The 24,214-nt window shown below is 38.8% G+C and overlaps 1 protein-coding gene across 5 annotated transcripts in view; it reads left to right on the forward strand.

The window, feature by feature from the left end:
- LOC149221305 (RING/FYVE/PHD zinc finger superfamily protein) overlaps window positions 1-22,240 on the forward strand; it is a 55,218-nt gene extending 32,978 nt beyond the window's left edge. For 2 of the 5 annotated variants that reach the window (XM_089385068.1, XM_089385069.1), the window contains 7 exons: window positions 17,815-18,637; window positions 18,746-19,485; window positions 19,578-19,766; window positions 20,021-20,390; window positions 20,552-20,622; window positions 20,803-20,925; window positions 21,113-22,240. In XM_089385068.1, the coding sequence (XP_089241194.1) occupies window positions 17,815-18,637; window positions 18,746-19,485; window positions 19,578-19,766; window positions 20,021-20,390; window positions 20,552-20,622; window positions 20,803-20,925; window positions 21,113-21,592 (2,796 nt within the window). In that variant the 3' untranslated portion in view covers window positions 21,593-22,240. The remainder of the gene's footprint in view (window positions 1-17,814; window positions 18,638-18,745; window positions 19,486-19,577; window positions 19,767-20,020; window positions 20,391-20,551; window positions 20,623-20,802; window positions 20,926-21,112) is intronic. The other 3 variants (XR_016249366.1, XM_089385070.1, XM_089385071.1) reach the window with 3 other exon arrangements.
- Window positions 22,241-24,214: the final 1,974 nt, after the last annotated feature.

Raw genomic sequence — 24,214 nt, forward strand, 5'->3', positions numbered from 1 at the left:
TAAAATTGAGGCAAAAGCAAGATCTACTTGATGATATGATTGATGCAAAATATACAACAAAGATAGATGCAATCTGTGACACAAAATATCTCATCCAAACGATGAATGCAATTTGTGAAACAAATGAACTCATCCAATAGGTTGATGAAATTTGTGACACAATGGAGCTACTAGAGAAAATTGATGCAACAAGTTGTATTGAAGACCTAATCCAAAAGTTTGATGCAACATGTGATACAGTTGAAATAATGGCAAAAGTTTATGTAACTTGTGATACCCAAGACTTAATACAGGTGATTGATGCACAATGTGATACAATTGACTTAATAGAATCAATGAATCAAGCACAAAATATGAACAACAATAGCAATTGTGAAGAAGAAAAAGAACAAGAAAATGGTCTTTCCAAGATGGTTATCAGACCTTGGGAAGAAATATCATTCAACAAAAATCGGCTTGAATTGGGATACACCAAAGACAATAGTTTTTATATTCTATATTTTTTCAAACCAGTTCAATTTGTGAGTGCAGGATTTCTTGATGAAGTTAAAATTATTGATAAAAAGTGCCAACATTGTCAGAGAAATGGTCACATGGAGAGTCAATGTTTCGATCTCCATCCTTTTCTTTATTGTGGGAAGACAAATCATCTATTAGAGAGATGTCGAAAGCAAAAGAAAGCTAAGCAAATAGTCAATTATGGATGGATAAATTCCTGGAGATAAAATCTAGAAGTAAAGAAGTTGCATAAATCCTAAAGTCTGGTCAAGACAAAGATAAAGATAAAGCTGACTGAAGAAATGAACACAGAAAAAAGTTTTCAACCAATAATTCCAAAGAAAGATGGTACTCTCCACACCTTAGGGAGGAGCACAATGATAAAAGAAACCCTCCTACACCTTCAGGGGGGATTAAATTGATGAATTGAAAATGGTTAATGGTAAACCATAAAAACCACCACCTAAAGAATCCAAAGCCCCAACTGAAAATGGTTAATGGTAAACCATAAAAACCACCTAAAGAATCCAAAGCCCCAACTTGGATCCTTTCAAGAATGAACTATTGAAAATCAAATTAGTTAAATCAATCAACAATGGAGAATTCCAGCATAACAACTAGTCTCTTCAACAATCATTTCAACATATATGTTCAAACATAGTAGCGAATCACTTCTAGATATTCAATATTGGCGGTTTTTTAGTCATATCTTCATTGAAACTCAGTTCAACAGTTTCAGATTGAAGATAACAAAGGTTATTGGTTCAATTATTTGGACTTGTGATGGAGGAGGGGGAATGTTAGATTGTGAGCCCCTAGACAATCACAAAGTTCATGAATACATTTGTAATTCTTATCTTGACGAGGTGTCATGATGATTCACTGATGGATTGTTAGTGTGATTTAGATCTAGATCTAGAAGATCTAAAAGGTCCATTAATGTTTTATAAATTCAGACATTGAGGTCGATACAATATAACAAATTGGCTTCAAGCCTTTTTTGCTAGTTTGCTTGCTTGTCTTGCCCATGTTAATTCCTAAAAATTGTTAAATTCTCAAAGTAAAAGGATGGAAATTAATGATAAAGGATTTTTATCCTTCTACTTAAATTTTTAACATTATCATTATTTGTTTCAAAATGTTTGAGAGTGGTTCCAACCTCATTGGATCGCACATGGAGAGAGTAGAATTTTATATGCCACTCAATATCAAGCGGACTTAACAGTTTTCAGGATTTTAGGATTTAGGGGATTGCAATGCTTACATTGGATTCTATCATGTATGAGGGTATGGAATTGACATTTAGTTAAGAGCACCAAGCTCTCAATGTACCTCAATGTTGGTTACATTGATTGTTGAATTCCTCTTTTACGACCCTAGTAAAAATGTACCCATCACTCAAACAAAATCTTGATTTGACATGTTAAGCTTTTCTACCTTCTTTTAATGCATAGAGGGTGATATTGATGACTAGGATCCCAATATGGGCAATGATTTTGATGATATGTAGGTATTTGTTGTAGCATTATATTTTTGGATTCTAGAGGCTATCTAGAGTCTCTTTGTTGATGTATTTTTGGATTAGAGATGGATTACACTTGGTGCTATTTTGGGTATATGCAACCTTGTTATATATATGAGAAACTTTGCAAATTTGCATATAATTGTTTAAATTCATTCATATATATATATATATATATATATAATTTTTTTTCCCACAAAACACCATAGTTTTTATGAATAAAAATAAAAACTACATAGTGTTTATGCAAATAGTAGTCATGAATAACAAGATGAAACAAAAGAAGTACATAAGGCAACATATAGGTTCATATAATGTCCAAGAACCGTCATAGCATAAGCCTAGAAAAAAAGAAGAGGAGGAAATTATGACTGGCAACTAGAGCTGATTTTTTCTTCCTTTGGTTTTCTTTTTTTGCACCTTCTGGCAACCATCGGGATTAGGATCAACAAGAACCCAAGCCAATTCTTGATCCACTTGAGGGACTTCTTTGTCTGAATTCGAGCTCTCAGAGATGTGAGCTCTTTTTGTGCCCCCAATTTCGTCCAATGTCAGTATCCGCAAGATCCATTTCTTTTTGTTGAATGGTGAGTAATCCTGGTTGAACCATTTTGTCCCCATTTGTATTGCCTCCTCGTTGGGTCTTATCGTTCATTTACTCTCATTCGGGTTGACTTTCATTATATTATCTTCTTCTTCATCCTCATCGAGATGATGCTCTAAGAACTGCCATCCTTTTGGACAATTAGGTTGCCTCTTCTTCTTCTTGGGATTCTTCTTGCCTATCGACATGAATTCTGCAAATGTCCTGTCTGAAAACATACACGACATCGGAATGTTGTATTCTTATAATCAAGAACTTGTGATTAGTGGAAGTTACTATGTTTTAGATTTATATGATCTGGGAGTCCTTCGTTAAGATCAATCTCCACACATTCTGGCATATGTAAAAATACCATTTTCTAATCTTTCCAAATCCAATTTTTTGAATTTTCCCAACGTGTTGCCTCTTACTACAAGGACTTTATGATGCCAAAACGAGAAGGGGAGGTTTGGAAGTCTCACCCAGATTGGCATGGTAGAGACCACCATAGTGTTGGCATCGAACTCAGGGAACCATGCATGATGAATAGTCTGACTCCACCCAAGAACCAAGGCCCTTCATTAAGGGCATAATCTAGATCCTTCTGTGTCTCAAATTGGACTATGAAAATGCCCTTTGAGCATAGGAATATGTCATGTTCAGAGTCCACGTGGAGAAAATCCGTCGTGTTAAAGCTTCAACTTTAGGTTAAAAGCCATTAAATTTGCAAATAATTGCCTTAGATTGTAGAACAGAGAAAAGAGAAGATACCTTAGGAAGTTTAACTTCCATAGAAGGAGCATTCTCCATTTGTTCTACAATATAGGGGCCTGGAATATTTTGAATTTATTTTGCTGATGCTGGAACCTTCCCTTGAACTGCTGCCTTAAAAGAGACAAGAGTCCCTTTAATAGTCTTTGCACTAGGAGCCCCCCCACGAATCCTTGTGTTTAGTATGATTGTTGAATCTTTTGCGATATTGAAGTCATTGAGAAGAGCAAAATCATATAAAGCTTTCTCTTCAAATTGAAGGCATTGAAAACATAAAGGTATACACCACTTATGTTCAATAACTTGCTTGAGAGAGTAAATAGATGTGGAACTTTTGACCCAGATAATATTTGTTTTTCAATTGATATTCCTAATGAAGATTTGAAAAATGGTTGTTTGTTATAGTTCAAAATGAGAAGGTGGAGGGACGCTACATAGAGTCGATGGGCCAGAAAAAGCCGGCGACACAACTCGCAAAAACCCCAAGGACGCAGGGAACGATAGGACAAAGTATATTTCCATGAAGAAAGAAGACCAGGGCGTGAAAAACAAAGGTATTAAGGGGAAATCATAATACCAAAGTTGTATTTCTCCCGTACTAGCACCAACAAGATGGAGCTACCAATGAAGTTGCCTGCAAATCTCCCATACATTCTTTTAAGACCACGATCCAACTTGAAGCAATTCTGTCCAACAAAAACATCTTTGATTTTGGGCCCCCCCCACTTTCTGTGACTGCCTTGGGAGTATTGTGGAGAAAGGAATGTCGAATCACCGAGAAAACGAGCCATATATTCCCATTCCCTTCATTATTTGCAGGTGGTGACACACTAAACCCTTGTCTAGAGGTGGCATAGTGACCAGGATAGGGATTAATCATAGCGGAAACATCGAGCTCCACATCGCATAGTGAAAAAACCCTAACAACGTGTTCCATTTTGGTCTTCCCATATTAAGATATTATTTCCTCCAATGTATATGTGTGTGTCTGGTTTTCAAAATTTCTATATTTTTTGGTTGAGCTATTTTTTCACTGGTTTTTTTTTCGATTCCAGTTCTCGGTTTTGTTATTGACTGGTTAGATGACCAGTGTTGTTCTGACAACATTGGATAAACTCACTATATAATTTAGTGAGTTAATGAAGAATATATGCCCAAAATATAATAATGCCACTTGTATACAAAATGCCTTATCATAATGATAGGCTGTACAACAGGCTACTAGATAAACATTATACATTCTTAATTTACTGCTTAATTTTGATTAGAAGGATGAAACAAATTTGGAGGAAGATGTCATTATGATTAACATCCCCCCTTTGATTAACATAATGCTGCTTGTAATTTATGATTGGTGGACTAGGCTTCAACATTATGATTAACATCCCCCCTTTGATGAAAAATTCTTCCATCCCTAATAAGTTGCTAAGATGAAGAAACTTCACTTCTGTCACAAAGTTGGTGAAGGATCAACACTTTTTTGTTCAATGGAGCAATACTCCAAATTAATAACACTACCTGCAACCAAATCTTGAATGTAGTGGGTATTGTTGCCCACCACTTTGTGGGTGACACCCATGATTTTCTTTTTCTCCATGATGAGCCTCAATCGACAACGAACAACGCCTTGATGTCTCCTACTAGCTCGTTGTGCGATTTCTTTGCCACTTGAGCCAGCCATGTGGTCCCTCACCCACTTGTATTGATCGTATGTTTGAAGGTGGGCCTCTTGAATCTAAAAGTATGTCTTGTCATTTGGTAATTGAGTATTGGGTTTACTTATCATGGATACTTCTGGGTGTGGATTGATGGGGGGATTTGGCGAAAAGAGTGGGCTTAGTTTGTGCTTTTGTCCCCTTGTTCTCTTTTGGTTGTTACCCTTGGATCTTTTAGTCCCTTGGGATCTCTTTTATTGACCATTTGGTTCTAGGGTGGTACTACTTGGGAAACCCCAACTTTGGGTGCGTTGTCTCACTCATTTACCCACGCATATTACTCCCTTTTCACTCACTATACCCCCATTCATCGTTTCTCCCACCTGTGCCTACATTTCCATTTTGGGTCCACATAAGGCCAACCACCTTATCCCTTTGCCCCCCCACCTTTGGTTAGGCCTAGAATGTTGTCTCGGAGGTTGAAGTAGCTAAAAGAAAAAGAAAAGCATAATTGGTCACATTTTACAGGAATTGTACCACAAAATGCAAAAGATTGCCGAGACAAAATAATTAGCAAGTGGGCAAAGGCCAATGCATGAGCTCTACCCCAATCCATGGCCATCACCCTGGTTCCACAGGCCCTAGATGAGCCTCCTTTATCATTCAGGAACCCATGATTGTCCCAACCCCTGGAGGGCAATGAACCGCCCAAAGGGGTAATCACTGCTATATCTTACACATCATGCTCTTGTCCTTTGAGCCCCGAGCAATTACTTAAAGAAAACTCATAAAATGTAAAAGACATATAAAGAAGGATGGAAAAATCAAGGTTGGGCCACCTCATGTACAAGAATTGATCTGTCCTATACATTACATACTAGGTGTGGGCTTCCTCTTATCTAGTTACCCCTATGCCCCAATATGTGGCCCAGGATTGCCCCTCTCATTCCCTACTCCATTCCACTTATTTATCACTTGCCACCCTCGTTAGAGGGATGTACCTTGGACATACTATCCCCTTTAAGGGATGAAACCACCTAATAAGGTACTTGGCTAACCCCCTTTGGAGCTTGGAGACACTAGCACATACCAAATTCCACTACGGAAGGGCATGCCATTATGAAGTGCCCACTTTGTTATCCATGATTTGTAAACTCTTTTACCCGATTATTTTAATGACTGGTTGTACTGGAAGCCTAGGGGACGCATTGGATCTTATGTAGGATTACAGGTGGTTTCCATTTGGGTTTGGTCTCCCTCTACGGGATCTTAACCCCCAAAGGTCTACATTGGCACATATAGGGTGTGCATCGACAACCATTGGCCTTCACAGCAGCAGACAACACTCCACGGACCTTCATCAATGCTCAGAGATTACTAGCGATCCACTTTTGGGATGATGGTGATATGCTTGCTACATTTTGCCTAGCAGGCCCCCATAGGAGCCCCACACTCTTGGCAGGTGTCCCAGGACTTGTACGATGTCATGAAAATATTCATTCCACCAGTCGGACCCTTGCAGCGGACCTATAGGCATCTTTGATGCATATGGAGATCCATGGGGTCATTTATGTGCCCTCAGACCCACTAGGAGCACCACAGGTCTACTACTTGGAGAACAAGGGGCCGCCCCCTTCTCCATCATATTCTGAGGAATTTATTCCTTAACATGGCACTTTGGGATATTATTGGGCCTTTGGAGGGTCCCACGACATGTACATATTATTATTTGGCCCCTTGTGAGGCCTATTTTTACACTTGTGAGCTAGTTTGGTGGGCTTGTCACCAATAGGGGTTTTATTTGCAGATTATTTTATCATTAGGGGCTAATGCAGGCCCATAGGCTAATTCAAACTCCTTAGGAGGCTATATATTGATGTTAGACACATTCATTTGGATCATCGCTTGACTTGGGATCTCTCTAATCACAGAAAACTTCTCAGTTTTTCCTTGGAGGATATTTTCTTGGAGATGGATGAATTTTGACGTATGGATTTGGGCTATTTATCTTGTCTTGGAGCTTTGTCTTGTAAACGAAATGCTGGTTGGATATACTTTATAACATTGTAAGTAAATTTTGATGTTAGTATTCTTGTTGTTGCATACTGCTAGAATTAGGGCTAGTTGCTGCATAATCGAAATGTGGAATTGAGCATGTTTTAGTTAATTTAATGTATGGGCCAATGTTATATGAATGAAATGTCTTAGAGATTATTTGTCTCGATAACTTTGCATCATTTGCTTTTTCTCAACATTGGATGAAGTTGACTTTTTGGGCCTCCTTGATGAAGAAGCCAAGTTTTTACTCATCACCATCCTTGACTCCATATCCCCAAGTGAATTACGCACTCATCCCTTAAAAAGGGCGATCATTTTAACCCTCTTTTTACCATTTTCCCTTTTTCCCCAAATCTAGCTCCATTAGGTCAGTTTGGGCATCAATTTCCTGGGAATTGACCCAAGGAAAAACTTCGATCTCCTACAGGCTACTGCACTGGTGGGTCCCCTCCCTCTCCAAATTTGAGACAATTCTAACGATGGAATCTCCCGGAATCCCAAGCCCTAGGTCTAAGATCAAATTTTGCCTAGGCATCCCCAAGGGTAGACCTCAACAGGATCATTTCAACCTTTTGAAGTAAATATTCTTGTTTGGTCCTTTCCTTTCACCTTCTCGAGGATAGGAACATCATTGGTCGCTACATTCCATCCTTGAAATTAGACTAGGTCCACTTGGCCCCGTGTGGTCCGACTTCCCAATAAAGATTATTTGTCAAGGACCATTTGGGAATCCAAGTTGCCCAAGGATCATAGGGATTGAGAACCTCACCTATAAGCTTATTCCTTCTCCCTCAACCCTCCAATCCTCACCCCTTACCCCTAGTGGACCAAGTCCCTTGCTTAAAGAGCAAGCAAGTTCCGTTCTTCATTCCATCATCGGGAAAGGGTTTCCAATGTCACTTCTCACTTATCCATTGACATATACTTTACAAGTGATCCCTGCACTATCGAGACTCCTCCCATCAGTGAAAGTCCGTAAAGAGTAGGGAGACTTAGCTGTGGTGACAGTGGGCTAAGCCTCCACCGTTGCCCTTAACCTAGTAGTGTCCCTCTTAAGAACCCCTTTTAGGTCCCCTGCTGGTTTGAGTGGTAATAGGTATCAAGGCTAATATGTTTGGTTTTTGTGTGATACACTTGATCCTGTGCAAGCTGAATTATTGCATTAGAATATGTTTGAGGTTGTTGACTTGGAGGAGTGGCATACCTCTCTGTCTCACTCAGTTTTGGGTGATAGCTCTAGCAGTTCATAATCTCCTCTCCCTTGTGTCCTTGTACGTCACATGTCTCCAGAGGTTTTGGCTCTCAATAGTTTGTTCCTAAATCTCAGATCTTAATTCTTAGGGATTAGATCTGTTTTCTTCTTTCTTTTTTAAAAATGGTCCTTGCGCTTCCACTTGTATCTACAGCATTGTACTTAGCAGTCCCATTGACCTATTTGTGGTCATTTGTTGGACATTAATAAAAGTATCTTATCTCTTTACCCTGGTATGGAGGAATCCTTCTCCTTTTTCCAAGTCTCCTGATGGACTTAGACTTAGATCTTTCAGATTGTTGCTATCATGTCTTACTATCCTTGTTACCAGGTTAAGCTAACAACGCATGATAAGATAATCTATAAAACCCATGAGATCCACCAGCTAAACCATTCCGTTGATAGTCAAGCAGTGGACATGATAATTTTTCCTGAATCTTTAGCTGTTGCTACCATTTAACTCACCAGGATGGTTATAGTTAGGAAGAAGGGGGTTTGGTGTCTCTTAGCATGGGCTGTGCTGACATGTGGAAGCCACCACCCTCCACCTTGACCCTACAGGTTGCCACCTTAGCAGTGATAAGATACCCTGGGACGATACAATCCTGTTGAACTTGCTGAGAGGGTATCTGATATGTAGTATCGCATTGCCTAGTAGGAATAGAGCTGCGATAAATGTTGTTATCCTAAAAGTCAGTTCTGGGAAAGCCATGTCTCCACTGTGTTCAGACTTTAGAGTGATGACTTCTGTCGTCACCTCTCCATGCCATCTTGTCCCTTTATGTCTCCTCTGTGGGAGCTGTACATTCTGCTGCTTGGAAGAGAGGACTCCAATATGACATGAGTTGGTCGTAGGTGAGAAGGGGCTGAAGGCTTCCCGAGTGTTCTTTAATGCAGATCTTATGCTTGGCCATTGTTCTTCTTGGGTTTTAGTTTGTGGTTTTCGTTCGAGATACGATAAGATAATTGTATTACAGTCTGATGAATGATAAGATAATTGTACAAGCAATATGAATCATTGTTTTAAAACTCCGACTCGGGTTCGAAAATGGCTGAGGGTCGGCTCCGACTCGACCGGTTTGATTTCAATGACTCAGTCGTTGTAAAAAATACATTAAATATTTTTATTTTATGAAAGAACATAATTTTAAAGATTTTCATTCATGTTTCCAAACACAAAGCATTAGAATATAGAGAGAAGACAACATATGATCAAAGTACACTCATGAATATATCCATTATATCAAAATGGCACCCAGTGCACTGTCCAATACATACATGATATAGAGATCAAAACAAAAACACATAACCAAGGAGGCTCTAAATGGCTTCTACAACAAAAGTAAACTATAAAACATCACTAGTCACCAGTACTACTGGCTACTGCTAGAGAAGCCAACATCATCTGGCTCAGACTCTTAATCAGAATTAGACAGGGAAATCCATGGCTCCTCCTCGCCATCACCATCTCCAACTGCAACTGTAGAAGTAGTAGCACTAGCAGGCACAACAGCTACACGTTGAGATAGACGAGATATGCGCTTCCGTCGTGGCTGAGTAGAGGAAGTGCCTGCAACTGGAGGACTTCGGTTTGTGCCTGGTACAAGTGGATCCTCATTCAACTGAACATTATGTTCAACAACAACTTCAGCTAATGCCTCTATCTGTAAATCCAAATCAATACCAAAATCCTTGTCATAATCAAACTCTGCTGGATGACTCTCCACTACCCAATCTGACGCTGGATCAATATCTTCCAACACAATGGGATCTGTATCAGTTCTTTTGTTTAGCAATTGGTTGCGTCTTAGTCGTAGGTTGTATTGGACATAAACTAGATCATTTAACCGTTTTTGTTCAAAACAGTTTCTCTTCCTCATGTGAATCCTCTCAAAGACAGACCAATTGAGCTCACACCCAGTAGTAGCATTGCAAGTTTGACTCAAAATACAGATTTCAAACTTCTGCAATTGAGGACAATGGCTACCAAATGCTTCCCACCATTGTGCTGCAAAAAACATAGTTGTATAATGATTTAGCTCAACAAATTATATCCAACTTTCAAATTTTAAACAATTTAACAAAATAAGAATTTGAAAATTGAAATTGTTTGTTTACTTGGCTCATCTGCTTCTCTTGCAATCCTTGCTAGGTTCTTGCCAAAGGTACCTGTGGCTTTGCTGAAACAAGTGATCTGTCGGTGTATGTCTAGCTAATCACTCTCCTTAGGGATCATGCAGTCAATTTAATCAATCAATCCATCTTTAACCTCCCTAGTCAAAGCATTTGCCTCCAGAGCTTTATAATGATACCTTGGGTTCAGAAAAATCCAGCTGCATGTATAGGGTGATAGAGTTGATTGTTCCATCTTACATCAATGATTGCCCAAATGGGCCCATACTTAGCCACTCTATCCTTGTATGTTGCCTTTATTTTCTCCTTTGCTTGATCCATAGCCTCATAAATGAAGCCCATAGCCAATCTTTCCCATCCACCAACCGCAACACCTTAACCAGTAGCTCAACAACCTTCACAATCTCTGTCGCCTTTTTCCAAAATATTTCTTCATTAACTTTTTTTTTCACATCTTTGCCATCCTGTTTGCGAGACCATTGACATTCATTCCATTCATAACTGGAAAAGAACCTTTGCAAGTTTCTATGTTGGGAAAGCATAGATTGCAATGTCAAAAAATAAGTTGCAAATCTAGTGTTGGTAGGCCTAATAATATCCCTGCCCCTTGTGTGTTTCCTCATCAGGCTCAAAATCCATGAGTGATTGTAGATATATTTTGTTATGCTTTTGGCATGCTCTACAGAGTTCTTGACCCAATCTATTTTGCCAATATCCTCAAGCATTAGGTCTATGCAATGTGCAACGCATGGGTCCAAAAGATGGTTTTGTTCTTTTTCCTCACGTTTTACCAGCAGGAACATAGTTAGAGGCATTATCTGTGATGATTTGAACAACATTAGCCACCCCCCCACCTCTTCAGCAACCTCATCCAAAAGCTGAAACAAGTGTGCATCTTTCACCCTATTAGATGCATCAACTGATTTTAGAAACATGGTTCCCTGTGGGCAAAAGATAAGAAAGTTTATGATGGTACGGTTCCTTTGATCAGTCCATCCATCTGACATGATGGTACATCCTGTTTTTGCCCATGAGCGTTTGAAATCTTTCAAATATTCATCAATGGAGGAAACTTATTTTCGCAAAAGAGATCCCCTTAGCTCATGCACAGTAGGGCCTCAAACATGGGTTCTTAATATGGTGAACGAGAAGCATTGAAGGGGATATCAGAATCATACCACCATCTAGCTATGTAATCATAGACAGTCTCTCTCAATTCTTTCTTCCAATGGTCATCTAAAGTGGGCTGCATATGACTTCTACTAGCTTGAGGACCATGTGCATCTGATGGAGAGGAGGGTGTGAAATAACTTTTGATATCACCCCTCTTTTTCATTTTACCCTTACCCTTTTCTTGCATAGACTCCAAAGAGGGAGGAACATAGCGAAAGGGGTTGGATGCATTAGTGCAAGGGATAGATGAAGAGCCCTCATAATCAAAATTGGGGTTGGCAGCCATCATTTGTTGTATACTCCTCTTCCTCCCAATTTCAGCCTCTATTTCTTTTTGCCTAGTTTTTTCTTGCTCAAACTTCTCAAAGTTATTTAGCAACTCCTTCCTAATCTCCCCAGTTTGTTCTGATGGTGCTTCACATTGAGTAATTTGGCCTCTAATACCCCATGCAAGTGTTGTTTCAGCCGATGAATGCCCCTTCCACCCTCCTTAATTTTTCTATGACAAAATTTGCAATACATTTGATTATCAATCATTTCAGCATATGCCCAAGCAACATATTTCACTCTAGGAGCCATTTTTGGACTTGGAAATGAAAGGAAAAAATCTGAAAATGAAAACAGAAAAAATAAGATGGCTTCAATGTTCATTTCTTTTACAAAAAAAGATTCTTTTCAATTTCCAGATTTGCACAAAAAAAACAAGCAAAAACAGATTTTAGAAGTGAAAAAAAAATACCTCTAAGCACAAACCTCCTCGTCAATGCTGCTCCAACAAACCAACTCCTCAATGTTGCACCAATGGGTGCCCAAGAAGCTCCTCACTGCTGCTCCAATGATTGCCCAAGACTCTTCACTGCTACTCCAAAAAGAAACTCCACAACCCTTCACAATCTCTCACAAATTTTCACACAAATGCAATGAGATAGCTGTGAGGAAATGTGAGGGGTTGGGTAGCTTTTATAGGCTTGGGAGAGGTAAATGGACCTAAAAAAACCTAAAATCCAATTAGAATGCAGTGAGGGGCTCGTTTTACCCCCAAAAAGTTATGCTGGGCGCGGGTGGACGTGACTGGCCGAACCAGCCGAGTCGGTGACCGGCTGCCGGTCCGTTTTCTCTACCAAGTTGGACCGGCCGGGGGTCTGGCTCGGCCAATTCGGAGCCGGCTCGGCCATTATTTAAAACACTGAATACAATGTGAGAATGCAAGCACAGCTCCTGGAAAATGTTGAAAATAATATGAAGAAATAAACTTACATGAGTACAAAATCAGACCACATGTATAAGGTCATGACAAAGGTACAGTGATAAAAAAATACTAAGCAAGTTTGTCCAAGACGGGAAAAGTGGACAACTCAAGAATAAGTCAAAAGAGAGTGATAGAGGCCTGAGGGAGATCTGACAATGAGGCCAATATTATCAAGGTCTCCTGATAAAGTTATTCAATGAATTATACTCTGAAGAGACCCACGGAAGAAAATGCATAGAAGAAATCCATTTTTCTCATGGAGGGGTTCATCGATTACCTGATACTTCTCTTTTTTGTGGCAGTATTGTTTCTTTCTATTGAGGTCTCTCTGACCCTGGCTTTCAATGGATTGCTTCGTGGCTTGGGCAGGCAGTTAAGGGATGGAGGACCAAAACCCTTGGATTCCTTCAACTGTGATGATATTCTACGTTCACTCAGGAGGATGAGCCCATTCATTTACTTTGGAGAAAGCTTCCCGATTATACTTCCCATAGATGAGCTCAGACCCTTAAAGGAGATAAGCTGCTTTGCTGTTCACAACTCTGGAGATTTCGTAATTACTTGGCTCAAATATTCCACTTAATGATAAGAGAGGATTAGCCAGGACAGACCAGCCGTGAAGAGGTAATGCCTTTGACTAGTTGTAATCCTTCCAGCAGAGATAGGGCTTTTAGATCCTGTCTATCAGTTGGTTCTGGGTCCTGCTGCTGTTCCCTGCGTATTAATCTTTTTTGTCCTCCTGTGTTGTAGAAAAGATCTCCAGATTTTGCTATAAGCCAGGATTTCATTTAGATACCCTGTCAAATCAAAAAATAACGTGTATATTTTTATCATCCACATTTTAAGATAACTCATAACCCTGTTCTTTTAATGTATTGAGCGTCACAACTGAAACCCTATTTTGAGAATTTCTTGCAGCTGTGTTAGGCTTTAGCTAGGGCACAAAATGCAGTTTCATGTTGGGTGAAGGAGGGGGTGATAGGTGGGGGATGGGAGCTAGCACTCATCCGAGCAGTGGCCATTGCAGAGGTTAGGGGAAGAAGCAGCAGAAACCTTAATGCAGGTAAATTAGTACTGGCTGCAACAAACACTATTAGATGGTTTTGTCTATACTATTATGAAAGGGATGCAATCAGAAATCTCTATAAATTATACTCAATTTCTGCGATCAAGCTAATCACAGAAAACATCAAAAAGGGATGCAATCAGAAAATCCCTATAAATCATACTCTTAAGTTTTATTAGTAAGCTTATCACAGAAAACAAGAAGGCCCAGGGCTGTGACCAGCCGTTGAGATGAATCGATGTTGCAAACATCGGCATCGGGATAAAATTGCAAGGGTCCGGAAAACCAAAAAAATTGTAAAAATCGAGAAAATATTGGTAAAAATTGGCAAACATTGGAAAAATTAAGATAACACCAAAATATCAGGAAAAATCGGCAAACATTGGCTTCACAATAAAATTGGGATGTTTGCAACACAGATGAATATTGTCATAATTATGCACTGAACCAGACAGTCATTTTAGTATCCAAAACTATGTCATATAGTTTGATTCTCATGATTTTGTCATGTGCGTTATTTTGAAATGATATTGTGGAGAGCCATCATTCATTTGATTAATTTAAAATACACTTCATCAGCTCAATTAAGACAGGAGTTATGAAATTGTAGGGCAAAACAAAAGGTTGCTGTCCAGGAATGGTATGGCGCTAGATGCTGGAGTCCAACTGAAGTTGCTACAATGCATTCTCTTCAATGGGTCTCTTCACAGTATAATTCATTGAATAACTTTATCAGGCTTAGTGACTAGAAAATCATAGTGGGACTTCCTGCACATTATGAAGTGGCATAGGAGTCTATCTGAAGTTGCGAGAACACATTTGCTTCCATGGGGCTTTTCACATTATAATGCATTGAAATTTTGTAATTGTCAGGCTTAGAGGGTCAATCATAGTTATCGTAGTTGGCACTATTGTACGTTAGGTGAAATACTCTAAAGGTTGCAATCTATTCCATTCTGGTCTCATTTTATTTGTGAAAACCCGATTTACTTGGTTTGCAGTCTTCTCCAGGTGTTGTTCCCTGTGCATGCAGCCTTTCTGGTTGCTGTATTGTGGGTGGATATACAGAGAGAAGGATATATGGTGTTTTGTTATTATTTAAATGCCTATTCATATTGGTTCTTAACTTATGCCTATCATCATCATTTTAGTTCTTTTTCCTGTTCGCAATATATATTCATAAGATGTTTACTCTCTGCAAGATTTTAGCCATGGCATCCCAAGCTGTTATTCTTGAGTGCTTTAGGTTAAACTCACAGTAAGCATTACAAACAACCTGAAGAGGTTGGCCATGGCAAGTGGTCCAGGTTATGTGGACGAAATGCCCCTACAGGAGCAAATGATTAGCACAAGCATTCTTTTTCGGTTAAGCTGCCACCAAGGCAATGCTATCTTTCAAAGTCACCAGGACTTTCATTCTGGCCCAACAGTGTAATTTCAATTTGTGTCTCCGAGAGAATTAAACTGTCTGTTGTGTGGGAGTGGGTGGGGGGCGGATTGGATTTCAATCAAACAGCTATAATCTCTTGCACTTCGTCTGTAGGCAATATAAAAGATTAAATTTCCCTCAAGTAATATCCCAATAATCTATGTTTGTATTCAAATTAGACAGTGAATTAGAAGTCCTTTATAAAGCTTGATCGGAAATCTAGAGTCAGAAAAAAGTCCTTTTTAGCAGCAGTGATAAATCAATGTGAAATTTGACATGCAGAAAAGTGTTTCCCTGAAGAAAAATCTGAAATGATTATGATGTGGCATCCGTGCAAACATAACAAGGAAATCAAGACAGGTTGAACAGTTTCTTAGACTATCTGTAATGTACACACAAAGTGATGCGAGACTATCTTATGAAAATAATTCAAGCAGCTGAGATCATTGAGTATAACTTTGCATATACCCGGAAACCAGTTAAGAAGGCCTGTTAGTATGAGGTTTAACTCACTTTGAGATAGCCCATCTAGTTATATTTAAGGAATATTTCACACAGAAATGTAGGGTTTGGTGTTATGGATATGTAAAAGGGAAAAGAATTATGGAGATTTTGTAGCACAGTTGGTTTTAAAAGGGAATACACGCTTCTGAATGGTGACATCTCCATGTCCCGATATAGCTTATCTCAATCTCATATCTGTGAGTTTAGTTCATTTTATTATGTCCTATTAACTATTTTCTTTGCAGCACTATAAGGATTTAACTTTTTAAGGCTTTATCAGCAGACTGATGACTAACAAATTGCATATTAGACAGTACATGGAGTAGATTGAAAGGCGGTGGTTAACATAAAACGAATTATTCAGAAAGAAAAAGGCAATGCAGTAGTGCCTGAACTATTTTATTTTTGAAAGTTATGAAGTTGCAATGGTCAGTAGATCAGTCTGTGAAGGTAAAAATTATCATTTGCTCCTTAAAAGTAAGCTATGTTGCAAGATTGCATATCAAGCTTCCAGCTAAATTGGAGATATTGTTACTTGCATCAACCTTGGTAGGTTTTAGAAGAGTAAGTGAGCATGTCCATTTCCTTGATGCAATTTAAGATGCCTTTTTCTGTATACAAGAAAGTTAAAAATATTTTTATCTAGGAATGTCAGCATTTGTGGTTTTTCTTGATTCAATAGGTTCCCTTGTTCGCCCAACTCTTAAGCATCTTACAAAGTTCAAAACTTCAAAGAGATTAGATTCCCAACATTAGAAGTTTATTAGCTGAGCTAGTGTTTTCACATTTCAGTTTTTTTTGGTTATTAAATTAAATTATTCTGTAGAGGGGTTGCAACCATGTAAGTATGCCAAATTCCTGATGCTAGAAGTTTTGTTGGTCTTTCTCTGAACAAGTGTTTTGACCTCTTAGTTCAATTTTTCTGGAGGGGAATTTCAAATATGTGGGTATTGCAACAGTGCATTTGATGGTTAAGTGTTGCTTTTTCTGATTGCATACATTTGGTCTGCATCGTTACCATGGAAACTTTCAGGACAACAATTCCTTAGCTTCCTGTTGGTTGGACAAAAGTCTGATCTGTATGTTGCAAATTTATAATCGAATCATGGTTGGTATGGTTTAGTTGTAATTAAGTGAAGAGTTTTCATTGAGTTTCTATTGAAGGTTTCCAAAATCTGAACATTAAGTAAAATTTTATCCAGTCTACTGGCATTAAGTGCATGCTTGGCTGTTCAAAGTAGTCACTTATTCAAGGGTGTAATCAATGTGACAGGAAGTCCGTGAAAGATCTGATATTTCTATATTTACAAAACTTCAAAGTGACTGTCCCTGACCTGCATGCTCATTACTGGGCTTTTTTTAATTTAACAATACACCCAGGCCTACAATTTGATCTTAAGGAGCAGACTTTATCTCTTTGTTTTTGATATAGGAAAGCTTTATGAGGCGTAGCAGGTGCATGTTCTCTGGTGTTTTTTCTTATGATTGAAAATATTTAAATATTTCTTTATTTTTAGTTTTACCAAGCAAATCTTGACAGTTTTGCTTTGTGACATGTCTTTTTGTTTGTGATATAAAAAATTCTTAGAACATTCTGGTGTTTTCTGTATCTTGCCATTGAAACATTTTAATGGCTTTTCTTTATTTAAATTTTACCGATTAAATCTTGACAGCTTGCTTTGTGGCATGCCATTCTGGTTGTAGCAAAGATTCGTAGTCCTTTCTGTTATGATTTAGATGCTAGTTGTTTTCTAGAAAGGCCATCTGTTTTGGACAACTGGCTTTCCAGTTGTGAGTTGTCAAGTGTTTCAAGAAATGTGATAAAATTGTACTGTTCCCATCTGTATTCAGATTTAAAATTTTCTGTCATGTTGTAATCTGTTTTCATTGAGGTAGGCTAATTTTTTATTTTGGTTATCAGGATATAAAAATTGCAGTGGAGGATGCATCAATGTCAAATCCTGGGAAGTCCACTGTTGACTTTGAAACTTCTGAAGTTCCATTCCATGCTGCACTTGCTTCTGATTCTGAATTTGCATCACCAAAATCTCTTTCTGGAAATTGTCCTCCAGTAGATGCTGTTCCATGCTTATCTATAACTCCCCCAACTTTAAATGGGGTTGTTGCATCTGAGTCTGCTATTAGCCTACTGAAAGTGAAAGGTGAGATAAATGATGAACAAGCTATGCTGGATGTCAAACCATTGCCATCCTCAAACTCCAATCTAACAAGAGAAAAATCACTTGGTGAGGGATGCAAACAGCAACCACACAAAGTTGGTGATCCATCTTCTTTCTCACATCCCAGGCATTTGGCTGTCTCTGGCAACATTTTCTTCAAGCAAGCAACACAACCTTCATGTCCAGTTGCAAAATCTAGGCCAGATGACTTCATGCAATCACAGAAGCAGCATACATTGGCTCAAAATCAACCAGAAGATAATTGTCCGGTTGTCAAAGATACCGAGGAGTTCCATCTAGAAAGCAGAGATAACATGACTAGTATTGGACTTAAGAGTGGGATAGATATTCCAAAACAAATCTTAACGGAAGATTCACATTGTCAGGATGATGCTGTATCAGAAGAAAGACAGTTGAAATTGGAGCAATCATGTCAAGGAGGTTATGAACAAGCACAATCCTCTTCCCAGCAGTCCTCAATATTGCTGCAGGAAGCCCGTTTGCCACCAGCTCATCGTCCACGATTCAGCATGGGTTCATCGCTGTATACTGCCAGTGCTATAGGTACACTGAAGGAAGAAATATTAGGTGTTGTTCATTGCTTATAATCTAGTATATTTCTAGAGGTCCGACTTGATTATTCTATGCTTCTAACTGCATATTTTTAAACAGCTTTATCAATGCAGGTTTCAAGCTCAAAGTCTCCGAATGGAAGCTCAAAATCAAGCCCAGGGGCAGCTCATTTGCATAAGAATTCAGTTGGGGGTGTTGGTAAAACATCTGGCTCAAGTTGTGTATCAAGACCACCTGCATCTGGGCCCATTGCTGAGGGTAACAGTAAATCATCTGGTCAAGGAACGAAGTCATCAGTATGTACAGTGTCATTTTCACCGGCCAGCAAGCCAATTCATCACTCAAAGCAGCGCATTAGATCAGGTAATTCCACAGAAATCATGAAAGATGATGCTGGGAATGCTGTTGGTAAAGGGTCAAGCACAGGGAGCCCTGGCCGTGTTTCTCCAGAGATATCATCATCAAAATCTGTTCCGAAGGATAATGTTAAATGCTTGACAAATTCTACAGGAAAAACAGCACCACTTGGAAAATCAAGCTTCCCAGGTGGAACGTCAAAGCAGTCTGCTTCCAGTCCAAAGGGACACAGTTTGTGTCCATCTTCAAAGTCATCTGCAGGACAGAATGTACCTAATTATTCTAGTTCTATGGAGCATGTTGTTGCAACGCATCAGCATACCTTATCAACACAGACAAAGCATGTTGCTATAGGGACAGCTCACAAAACTGAAAAGTCAAGTTTACTTGCTGCTCAATCTGTAGTGAAAGCTGCTACTACTCTGCCATCTGCACCCCCTCCAGTTTCAAACAGTGCCCCTACAACCCTAAGTGATGAAGCGGTGAAGAGCTAGATTGAATGATCTTTATTTCTACATTTTGGTATCTCTGCGTATCTAGTTCTCTCATTGACATTTTTTGTTGTTGTGTGCAGCTTGCCTTATTGTTGCATCAGCAGCTCAACAGTTCTCCAAGAGTTCCTCGAGTACCACGTGTGCGACAGGCTGGCAATATTCCTCAGTTGGCATCTTCCACAGCACCACCTTCAGGCACCCTTGTTAAGAGACCAACTGCAGTCACCTCACAGTGTAATTCTGTCAGTGGACAGAAGGAACATAATTCGGTAATCTTTGCATTTTAATTGTGTTTGGAGGTTCTTAGAAATAAATAATCTTCTATTATTGCATTTTTGTTACCTTTTTGTCTTTATTCTAAGAACAAATGAATTGTTAGAGCCAGTTATTGAAAAACACAATAATTTTTTTTTTGGTTTCGTTTTACTTCCGTGGATGCATGATAATTTGTTTATAAGAACTGCTCAGAGAATCTATAATATTGATTTTGTTTTTCCATGTCTGGACTCTAAACTATTTGCAGGTTTCAAGGAGAAGAAACAGAGAAGACAATGCTAGAGAGTCGTCCCGAACTGTTCATGGAATTGAAGAGCTTGTAAACCCTGAGGGACTGTTGTCATCACCTGATACAAAGAGGCAAGAGGAGAGCAACAGGACTGATGATCTTTCATACTCAACTAGAAGGGAAACACCTTCTAGATCATCAGATGTCTCATGTACTGCTAATAAAAATGTAGCTTCAACTAGTGTGCATAATATGACTGAAGGCAGTAGTCATTGCATTGCCTTTGATTCAATCGATGGGCACTTGTCTAGTGTTCATGTCTCTCCTGGTGATATGTCTGATGATGCAGAAAATACATCTATGGGAGGCGGTGCACCGACGTTGCCCAGTAAATGTTTTAACTTTCTTTGGCAATAATTCTTCTTTTTTCCCCTTCATCTGTGATCTTGGTATGCATAAAAATTGGTCAAGCTTAAGCTATGCATTAATCACCTGAATGAGTTTCGATTATCTTGTGTTTTTGGTGTTTAATGCATTTTTCCTTTTCAGGCTTAATTGATGAATTACTCAGCAAAAATCAGCATATGTCATATGATGAACTGTGTGAGGCTGTCCTACCGGTGTGTATCTATTGTAAAAAAAGGGTGTCCATCTTGCTTAATGATGTGCTCTTTGCCTTTTGTTGTTTGTCCATCCTTTCAGGCGTTAACCTGTTTGTCTCTTCATGTTGCTTATTGACAATCATTTTTATTTTGATCTTCTTTTCCATGATATTTACTTGTCAGTGAATGTCATGACAGCACTGGCAGAATCTCAGGAAACATAATGGCGAGAGATATGCCTATACAAGCCATTGCCAGGCTGTTCTGGATTGTCTAAGGAATCGCACAGTATGGGCTCATCTTGTTGATCGTGGACCAAAGGTACTTTTACCACTGTTTTCCTATTTAGCATGAAAGTGTGCAAAAACTGTTCTTTACCTTCCATCTTGAAGAGAATGATATATAAAATGAATTATTATAGATGTGGGAGAGTCTCGGAGTGGATTAACAAACATAGCTTTTTTTATATTTATTTGACATCTATAATGATCTTGAGAATACTTCTCAGACAGGCGTGGGTAGGAAGAGACGAAGAATTGATGCAGCTGTGGCTGTAGACTCTGAAGACGATGAAGAAGCTGATGGCTTAGGTTCTATTCATGAAGATGAGCGACACACTGGTAGGTTAAGCAAGTTGAATGATGTGGCTAGTGAGAGATCTGATTCATTGGCTTCTAATAGACAAAAGGATGTTGACATTACTGTTATAGAGGATGTTCCCAAGGGTAAGCGCAAAGCTCGAAGGCGAAGACCGTTGGAATTTAAAAGCAGAGAAGATATGGACGAGTTCAAGAGATCAACCAGGAAGGACAAAAAAAGGTACAAAATTGAGGGTTTGGTTCGAACACCCCAACGAGAAGAACATGAACCATTTTCTGTTTCAAGTGAGGACACAAGCAGCAATGACAGTGAGGATGATAATCACACTGCGCCCCATTCTGTTAGGATGCATTTGGCGAGCAGTGAGACAAGTGCTGATGAATTATAATCGACTCCATGATATGGGAGGTTTAAAAAACTCGGGAACATGTTTGCAGGGTGGTTGGTTGCTGCAGGAATGTAATGGCACATAGAAGGCTGCAACTCATCTTTGGGTTCTAATGTTATTTTTCTTGGTGCTAATGAGAATTGCTCAAGAAAATTGTTGTGTACTTTATTGTAACAAATTTAGTTTGGTTTGTGCCATTTCTTCGAGGAAGTTCTGGGCACAGCTTAAGATTCATCTTGTTCTATCTGGAAAGTCCCGATTTAAAATTCACTTTTATATCATTTGATAGATCAACAAAATGTACAAGCCGTCACGTTTCAGTACAAGATTGTGCTGATGTTGCGAGTCATGAAATTCTTTGAAAATCTCCCTTTGTAATATATGTAAATTGTTTTTGTCCACTTCCAGTCATTGGCATCTGTTTTGAGCACCTCTTAAAGAAAAATGGACTACGTGCCATGCACCGGACATGAATATGTAGCTGTTATCTCTTTTGAGCATCTCTTAAAGCAAAATGGATTACATGACATGCACGGGATGGGGCATGAACGTGTAGCTGTCAAGATTTGGTGCCAGACTGTTGATATTACTAGTCATAAAACACTCGGGAATCCATTTGTTTGTAATACATGCAATTATTTTTGGCTCTCTGTAACTTCCTCCAAGTTGGTTATTGTTTTGATGATGGATCTTGTTATGGATTTGAAATGTGGACACATAAAAATGAGTACTGTGGATCTTCCGAATAACACTGAAAATTGTGGTCACTACCGAACTCTCAAGACACCTTTCGTTTAGCTTATTTTATCTGGATACAAGAGGGAGTATTTTTCGATTTATACTTGTACAACATTGGATGGATCAACCAAAACAAATTCTGAACTGTATATTTTGTTATCAGACTACACGCTGATATTAGTAGCTTATGATTTGGAAAATCTCCTCTTTGTAATGTATGCAATAGGCCTTTTGTGCTTTGTTAACCTGTCTGTTGTTTGCTTTCTTATTGTAATCAGGATAATGCTGGTTACATGCATGGAATGCTTTTTCCATGCAGCTAAGATTGGTGAACAATATGTATCCTGCAGCAGACTAATTAAGATTGCTGTGGAGTTGACACATGCCTGAAAGCGACGTGTTTGGGACTCTCGTGGCCATGTATACATGCATGTCTGTAAAAATTGTATATTGGTATGTACATATACTAGCATGCATACATGTATGTTCTTTTAGCCCCCCTGCACCCCCCTCTCCTTTTTGGATGCATGATCGTCATGGGTGTCATATTGGATGCAGCACCAGAGAATGGGTGGTATGGGTTGGGATGTATATGCATGACCAAAAACGGGTAGAAGGGTCACAACTGTCACATCCATGAAGTCGTGAGGAACTCTACAGCAATCATAACTATTCTGCCCAGGGTGCATATAGTCCTGCCCATAAAGATCGGTTGCCGTGTTGTGGCATGTGTGACATAATCCAAGGTTTGTAATATCATTGCCGGTAATGTGGCTTATATAGAGTGTATTAGCAAATTATTGTATGCCGATATATTAGCAAATTGTTGGCAAGAAGTCACTGAACAAATATTGGATTTTTGCATCATGCTATTAACAACCTTTTTGCTTATTTAAGATTGCTTTCTTTTAAGGTGTTTGGAAAACAAGTATTTGTAGTCAAATGCTAATAGGGTGAGTTTGTATGAGTGTCATAACTATTCTGGGACTTGCTGTTGCAAGATTTGGCGCCAGAACTAATCCATAAAATAGAGGGATGTTCTCTGTAGTACATGTGATAGTTAATGTACTCGGTTGGCATGCCTTTTATGTGCTTTCTTATTGAAACTAAATATTTACTGGTCAAATGGATGGAATCCATTCCAAACAGACTTTGTTATCTATACAAAGTTTTTAGTAAAAACTGATTGTCAGGGATTAAAGTTCGCCATCCAGAAATGTGATTTTGAAGATGCTGCAATGGTAAGATGGATGATGACACTCAGTCAGTATAATTTTGAAATTGAATTCTTCCTTGGCCACAAGAATTCTTTTGCTGATATGCTATCTAGGGAATTCTTGGAAAAGAATTCTATTCATTCTTTATCCTGCAATTTTATAAGAAGAGTCGAAGATTGTGTTGAAATAGAAACCACTCGTGGATGGGTCAGATATAACAATATTAGTCATACCATGCTATTTGATCATGATGATGAATGGTACCCGATAAAAAAAAATAAGGTGGAGAGAAGGTATCCCAATCTCTGGACTTGGGATGATCAAGAAGTTGAAAATGATCTGGCCATTCAAGAACTTGATTATTTGGCTCATGTAGGAAACATTTTTTATGAAATTTATTACGAAGATGATAACAGAATTGGAAATTGCGGACTCACAATTAAATAGTTCAACAATCCTTTTAGAAGAGCTGATTTTGATCCAGAGAGACAGAAGTCTGCGTTCTACCAGAGGATGGATTTAGAAAATATCTCATCCAATTTCTTCTATCATCTACAATTTGACTTCAGCTATGAAGATTGGCCAACAGAAAGAATGAATCAAGAAGATCCTTTCCCTAATTGGTTTGGAGATTGGTGGAAAATCTATGGTCTCAGTGCTATCCTTA

This window comes from Pinus tabuliformis, chromosome Q, assembly GCF_031772625.1.
Source record: "Pinus tabuliformis cultivar Carrire ecotype Pingquan chromosome Q, CPIR1, whole genome shotgun sequence".
In the NCBI taxonomy this organism is placed as follows: Eukaryota; Viridiplantae; Streptophyta; class Pinopsida; order Pinales; family Pinaceae; genus Pinus; species Pinus tabuliformis.